At 37.5% G+C, this 7,611-nt stretch overlaps 1 protein-coding gene across 2 annotated transcripts; it reads right to left on the bottom strand.

Moving 5' to 3' along the window:
- Positions 1 to 912: 912 nt before the first annotated feature.
- Positions 913 to 3,314, bottom strand: LOC103838795 (coatomer subunit zeta-3). Of its 2 annotated transcripts, none has more exons than XM_033280194.1 (7): positions 3,139 to 3,314; positions 2,706 to 2,741; positions 2,104 to 2,263; positions 1,875 to 2,022; positions 1,688 to 1,802; positions 1,286 to 1,370; positions 913 to 1,194 (listed from the first exon to the last, which is right to left on the bottom strand). In XM_033280194.1, exons 2-6 carry the CDS (start codon positions 2,718 to 2,720, stop codon positions 1,302 to 1,304), a joined length of 507 nt encoding a protein of 168 aa, XP_033136085.1. In that variant the 5' UTR covers positions 2,721 to 2,741; positions 3,139 to 3,314; the 3' UTR covers positions 913 to 1,194; positions 1,286 to 1,301. The 2 variants fall into 2 exon arrangements, with proteins under 2 accessions (XP_033136085.1, XP_009113488.1); XM_009115240.3 differs by having other exon boundaries at positions 1,725 to 1,802; positions 3,139 to 3,313.
- Positions 3,315 to 7,611: the final 4,297 nt, after the last annotated feature.

Below are 7,611 nucleotides of genomic sequence, written 5' to 3'. Positions count from 1 at the left end.
TTTTCATATTTGTTTTGTCCATGTCCATATTTTTTTACGTCCAAACTTTTATTATCCATGTCCACACCCATTTGTTCACCAAAGTGACTTACACAAAATACATGTACGTAAAAACTACACGGTATGCATAAAGTACTTGTCCACAGATACTAAGAAATTATGTAAGATGATTAGGAATATAAGAACTTGTCCAAGAAAACACATCTATGAAACTTAGTTCATCAAACCTCATCCACGAAAATTTTAAAGAGTTTTTCTATATTTTTTATCCATCCATGTCCACATCTTTTTATGTTAACTTATTTTTCTTACATGTTCACAATTTTGCATCCACACTTCTTATGTCCATATATTTTTTTTATATAATTGTTAAAATATATAAAATATATATATGAAAATGAATGTTAAAATATAGAGTAAAACAAATTACAATTTATTGTAATAATTATACTTTCTTCAAATGTCTTAAACTCTGAGAAAAAACCAAATAAAAACATAAAAACATAAAAACTTTGCAAAAAAAACAAAGAAAAAGTTGAGAAAAAATAAAAAAAATAAAAAAAATGCAGTCATCCTCTAGTTTCTCTTAACCAAGCGTGAGGGGTACTGCTGTAAAACCACAAAGGGTGGAAGAGAATAATATGTCCCTTAAGTGGAAAGTGTCTTATCTTGTCAAAAAAAGAACAATGCGTCTGATGATGTAACGCACTCTTAATAAAAAGTGACATAAAAGCGTCGAACCCAGGTCTAGACAGAGGCAGAAAGTCGCTAACAACCACTAGACCACAACTTGTTTTCTCGAAAATGTCTGCCCCTAAATATCTATATTCTGGTGGCGCCTAAAGCTAGTGCTTTACCAGCTTTACCACATGGCCGGTACTGATTGTGTATATATGTTTATCCGCTAAAGAATAATTCTCAAGAAGAATAAAATATAATATGGAAGTATTGGTAACCAACAACAAAAATAATAGATCCAAATTCAAGAAGGAAACGATATAAGTAAACGATTTGTAAGAAAATCAGTTAAAAGATACTTGAGTAAACATGCACTCATCTCTAGTGAACAGCAACAATTTCAGATATGGCTATTAAAGCTCATGATTAAAGATCATTTTGCTTCCACGATGAAAATCATGTTAAAAGACTTCTTGCCAGGTGCTCTCGCGCCGTTGCGAATGCTTGCGTTAATGTCTACAATTCGAAAGGCACAAGAATTGTCAGATGCATAATAATCACTATGAAGACTATCGCTTTGCTCAAAGAAAGTCATACTGCATCACACCTGTTCAGAGAGTGAACTACTTGTTTCTGCGCTCTGCATTGCTACTTTTCCCGCAATGACATTGGCATCTGTTTCCAATACCATCCTGAACATACAACACAACGCACACATGACTATCACCCTGATAGGATTCAAACCATTAATATCCTTCTTGATTCATTTCACCAAAGAACCACACACCCAAAAGACTTCATCAACGAGAGAAGTCTCTAAACAAATATCCCCCAGAATGCCCCCCACGAATTATCTGAGTATGCAATAGCTATACACATCCCTGAACAGCCCCTAGGCTAAGATACGATAGTCCATAACTAGACTTAACAAGAAGAGCTTATCACACTGACTGTAGATCATATTATTCTTTAATCTGCAAATAACTATGGCGCAAGGCTAAGATGTTACCACAGTTATAAAATTGTAGAATAGAACCGAAGCATACCCCTGATCAACCATCTCATCAAGGCACAAAAAGATGAGATCCAAGTTTTCAAGGGCTTCCATCTTTTCAACATTGTTCCTGAAAGGATGCTAAATTTTAATTGCCTGACCAGGAAAAGATCCAAGTCATTTGTTAAGGGGAGTTTAGTACCTGAGAAGTAATGCAACAGCATCAAAAAAGCCTTGTAGAACAGATGATAAGATGAGCTCGTTTTCATCTTCACCTCCCGTAACAAAGAAGTGAAGGTCCTGGGCAAACTTATAGACAACAATGTTATTCTCCAACAGCGTGATCTCCGCTGCAAGAAAATGTAACATATGATATAAATACACAAAGAAGTACATAAATGAATAGTGTGGAAATTTCAGTTGCGTCTTACCTTCTGTGCGAGCATTGGTTTTAGCGGTCTTCGTGAAGACATATTTTTCAAAAGCTAACTTGGCAGCATTAGTTGTCCAATCATCCGAGTAATACTTGACAGCCACACGTTTCCCTTCAGAGTCTAGAAGAAGAATGTTCTTTACCAAAGGACAAGAATCCTGTTTCATTACAAATTGGAAAGTCAGGTGTAAGCATTAACCTAGAAGCAGAAGCGATAATCCATGATAAACAATAATAATAATAATCATCCCCGGTCCAAAATTGGTTTGAAAAGTTTTTGATTAAACTGAATCTGACCACCATACGAATATACAAAAACATGACACATGGCAGCTCCAGCAGAAATCCAAATCATCTAGTAACAATAGGGAAATTTTCAGCAGCAAAAGAAGGTTTCTAGAAATCTACCACAAGTTTTGTTTCTAAAGCTTCCAGATTGCTTATGGGGGAGCATCAATCACATATTTGCCAATTGCCACACTCTCCAAAGAAATAGTGAGCCACTTAAAGAAAAATAAATCCATAGGCATACAATCCACATAGCAAAACTACATAATACTGACATAAAACAACATTCAATGAGGTGATAGATATACTTACATTAGCCCTTGACATTGTTGTTGAACCAAATTACACCTGAAATGGTGATAAACTAAGTGTTATAAAAACACACTAACAAACTAATCCAGTCAGTGAACACCAGAGGGTACAATTTCGATTTTTTAATACAAAGACTTACAATCAGATCTATAAGACAGAACCGGGAACCAATACATTTACAAAATAAGTGTCATACATAAGACCAAGAAGATCTAAGAATCAACAGAAACCGAATCCTATTTTTTTCTTTGACGAACGAATTGAAAAATCTCATCAAGGCAACTGTGAACCAACGGCTACAGATTTAATCCAGATTTCTAGAAAAATAAATCGAGTGGGTAGCCTATCGATCTGATCTGATCTGATCTGATTGATTCGGAACATAAATATAAGAAACGGAAGCAGAGATCGAAAGGATAAGGCGATCACTTACCTTTGAGATTGGAGATGACTTGCTTGAGCCGATGGAACTAGGAAATAAGAAAATAGTACGCGTGGTTCTCATTTTACTATGTAACCTAGATAATTTACAAAGAAACCTCCTTATTTCATATTTGATATATTTTAAAAAAAGAAATAACATATTATCAAATTATATTATGTTTTTCAAATAAAAAAATAAATTTAAATAGATAAAAATAATTAATAACTACAAAAAAACTAATTAAAAAAGTTAATATCGTCAACTAAACACTAAACCCTAAACCCTAAACCTTAAATCATAAACCCTTAGATAAATTCTAAATAAAAAATACTAAACACTAAAACAATAAATCCTGAACCTTAAATCTTAAATCCTAAACTCTTGAATATCTTAATGTTTAGTGTTTTTGATTTAGAGTTTGAGATTTGTCCAAGAATTTAAGATTTGTCCAAATGTTTATAGTTTATGATTTAGAGTTTAGGATTTAGTGTTTTGCTAACGATGTTAATTTTTTTTTAATTTTTTTATTATTTTAAAAACATAATATAACTTGACAATATGTTATCCATTCTGATTTCCAGACTTCTAATTCTGAAAGCCTTAACTAGTGACGAAGTTCACATCCTCCTCTCCATCTATGGCACTGTCAATATCAACAACTTCTACATCCTCTCCTAAGTTGACTTGCTTCTTGAGAAGCTTGTGAACACTATCTACCTTAGCCTTAACATCGTCCAGCAGCTCCTTTCCTAGGATAGTGGTCGATTTTTCCTCTCGAAATAAGTGTTCTTGGTGCTGTTGCTGGATACCAAGTTCTCAATAAGTCTCACAGCCTCTTCTGGATTACTAGTGTTGAAGTTTGCATCATTAGCTGAGCCTAGAGCCATTTGATATGCCAGCGAGATGCCTCTGAAGAAAGTGTTGTGCAGCTGCACTTCATTGAATCCATGGTGTGGACAGTCTCTCTGATATGACTTGAATTTGATCCATGAGCTTCTGAATGACTATGTGGGCTCCTGTGGACATGTAGCAATCTTGCTCCTCAAGTCTTTAACGCGTGCCCCATCAAAGAAGTGATATAAGAATGCGTTCTTGATGTTGGCCCAGGATGTGAGAGATCATGGCTCTAGCTGCTTAAGCCAGTGCAAAGCCTCTCCAACAAGTGACAACTTGAAGAGCTTTCAAAAGAGATAGTCCTCAGGGACTCCATTAGATTTAATAGCAGAAACTAGATCCTCGAACCTCTCCAGATGGTCTATAGGATGCTCTTGTGATAACCCACAGTAGAGTGTCAGTCCCATGAGTTTTAAATAATGAGGCTTCAACTCAAAGTCTTGCCTCTGAATGGCTGGAGGATGGATGGCAGATCTGTTCTCGTAATACTAATATGGCCTGTTGTAATAAGCCAATTTCCACGGTCTAGCAGCCTTGTGTACAGTTTGAGCTGCTGCAATATCAGCATCAATATCAAGGATTACAGCCCAATGATCATCTATCTTCTGACCTGCTGCATTACGCAGATGACTCTTGTAACACCCCCGATCCGGAGTAAATAAAACTTAATCAGTTTGCCATGCACCAATCAAACAAGAACATGCACGACGAACTAAAGAACTCTAGCCAGATCGAAGATACTACTACCACGTGCCCGAACATTTGATCTGAGGTTCCCAGATCAGATCCGAAATCCTAAGATCATATGTCCAAGAACGGGTTTTCTAGCGATTCCAAGTTAAGGCTTTGCAACCCGAGTTTGAAACCGTTAGTTAGTTCGTCCCGGACTAGGACTAGTATCATATGGAATCCAAGCATTTCACAAACTTTTTTTTATTCATATATACTTTAAGTTCAACCACATCAAAATTTATACATGCTCGGCCGATGTTCAAAACCATATCTTACATATTACAAAACGTACATGTTTGCAAAAGGTAGCAAATCTACACCAACAGCTTTGTGCTCCTCCGATCCCAAATGGAACCTACTACTATGGGTTACCTGCAAAACAAGAGTCTAATGAGCAACTATTTTGTTCAGTGAGTCGGGTTTCCTAACAATTATTTATCCCCCCATTATGCATCAAACATTAAGCAACAAGGATCAATTATATTAAAAAATATGCAATGCAAAAATAATGCAATCATGTAAACAAGCATCCACTCTTCACGAGTGGTTAGATCATTATCGATCATCGAGGACTGCCTCTCGCCATTGGTTCTTATCTCGATACAAAGTCCATAACACATCCCTTCTTGCGCCCATTGACTCTAAACACAAAGTCTAAAAAGCCGATGGCCCGGATAACACACTTGCCGCATCGTCATGCAGCTACACGGTCGAGGGTAGCTAACCCTATCACACGTGTCTTCACGTCCTGCCTGGAACTAATTTTGGTAAGGCCCCGAACAAGGCACGGGCCTCGAGTGGACACCAATGACTCACGACACTCCACCCGAGTGTCGGACTCTCACGGATCAAGTCCGTGGATTTACGGGTTTCCCCGTTAAGATATGATCAAACATGTTATATTATCTGAGCCGAGGCCCAAACAATATAATGCAATGATATAAGTATATGCAACACAACATCAATGTATCACAATCATGTTATACCTCTCGAGCCGAGGCCCGACGATATAACTCAATATCTTTCACAAACATCAATCATTATCATATCATTATATATCTAAACGCGCAACCTAGCAATGCATCAACCAATACTCTTATTTTGCAGGCGCTAGTCGCACACACAACAATCATAACCCATAACCGAGACTCACCTCAACACTTAGATGAAAGTTTCAGACTGGAAACGCTGCTATCTCGTGGTCGGCTTCACTTTAAACTTTTATCGGAAAACTCTAGAGCTTTAGAAATCTAAATACAGGAAGGGTAGGGTAAGAAAGGCTATCCAAGTTCTAACTAAGAAAAAAAAACAAAATCTAAATAAAAAGAAAGCTAAAGACAAAAACATTTTACCTTAGGGTTTCGACTTTTTCGAGCTGCTATGGTTAGGGTTCTAAGCATGAGAAATGACTAAGGGGGGTGGTCTGCTATTTATAGGCTGGATAATGAGCTCAGGAGAAGGTATAGGTCGTGGGTTACAAGCAGGAGCTGTCCTGTGTGCCCCATGCAACCAATTGGAGAGAGGTTGGTGTGCAGCCACAAATTTGCCCAATTAAAACAAGTTTTGTGGCCAGCCACCAATTCAACCAATAGGACATAAGCAAGAGCTGCTTGGAGGATTCTCCAGTAAAGGAGTAACACATGTCTAGCTGCTTAAGGAGGTAGACAAGCAGCTGCATCCTCCAGAAGCTTCCGGATATGCTTAACACATCGTAGATGGGCCCGAATGGACCGTATTTAAATCTCGAACGTGTTATAAGCTGATCCGAGCTGGCGGAAATGTTTCTCCTTGACAAAAACCTAGACTTCTTAGACCAAAACATTTCTAAAATAACTCTAAAGTCATTCCTACCTTATGGTCTTATAATAAATTTTCGATTAATTTTCTCGTCCGACTAGGACGTTCTAGGCCGAACCGCGAGCATTTTCAATCCACTAAACTTCCTGAAGAATTTACTTCTTCAGATGGAAAACTATTCTAAAACTTTCTAAATTTTTCTTATGTACCTCGGGATCCACAAACATCCACGGAAAAAGATCAATCCGACTTCCACTTACTTGAGTAATTTTCTCGGTTGTTACAAGATTTTTCCTTGTCTGCGTTTTACTCTTTAAAGAGGGTTATTACATTCTCCCCCTCTTAATAGAATTCGTCCCGAATTCTTAGTGGTTTGATGCTCCACCCATCTGATTTTCATCATCTTCCAAAAACAGTTCAGGATGAGTTGCTCTAAACCTCTCTTCATCTTCTAATGTCACAATTACTCGACGCTGTTTTTCCCAAAATACTTGCACTTGAGGAATTTCTCGAATCTTCAGTTTTCTTATTTGTCTTTCTCCGATTCGAAGTGGTCGTTCAGGGTAAGTGAGGTTGGAACAAAGGTTTTCAACTCGTTGCGGCTCTACTTCGGTAGGATCTCGTATATGTCTTCTTAACATTAAGACATGGAAAACTGGGTGAAGTGTCATATCTGATGGTAACTCTAATTGATAGGCTATTTATCCAATCCGTTGCATCACTCGGTATGGTCCTATATATCGAGTGGCTAATTTTCCCACTTTTCCGAATCTATCTCTCCCTTTCTGTGCGGCCACCTTCAAATATACCCAATCACCAACTTGAAATATTACTTCACGTCTATTCTGATCGGCATACTTCTTCTGCCTGTCTTGAGCTTTCTTCATATTCTCCCGGATAATCTTTATCTTTTCTGTTGTTTCATCTACTACATCTGGTCCTAACATATGTCTTTCTCCAACTACAGCCCAACACAGTGGTGTGCGGCAAGGTCGTCCACATAATGCCTCATATGGGAACATTCCAATACTTGCATGGTAACTATTGTTATAAGAGAAC

This window comes from Brassica rapa, chromosome A09 (genome assembly GCF_000309985.2).
Source record: "Brassica rapa cultivar Chiifu-401-42 chromosome A09, CAAS_Brap_v3.01, whole genome shotgun sequence".
Taxonomy (NCBI): domain Eukaryota; kingdom Viridiplantae; phylum Streptophyta; class Magnoliopsida; order Brassicales; family Brassicaceae; genus Brassica; species Brassica rapa.
Note: the sequence above shows the minus strand (reverse complement) of the source record. Positions and strands in the feature narration are given on the sequence as shown.

What these genes read in the sequence shown, in the direction of transcription:
- LOC103838795 (XM_009115240.3), bottom strand. An exon ending in AACCAATGCTCGCACAGAAG is followed by an intron (nt 2,023 to 2,103) that starts GTAAGACGCAAC and finishes ATTTTCTTGCAG; the next exon opens with CGGAGATCACGCTGTTGGAG. An exon ending in GTAGTTCACTCTCTGAACAG is followed by an intron (nt 1,195 to 1,285) that starts GTGTGATGCAGT and finishes TTCGAATTGTAG; the next exon opens with ACATTAACGCAAGCATTCGC.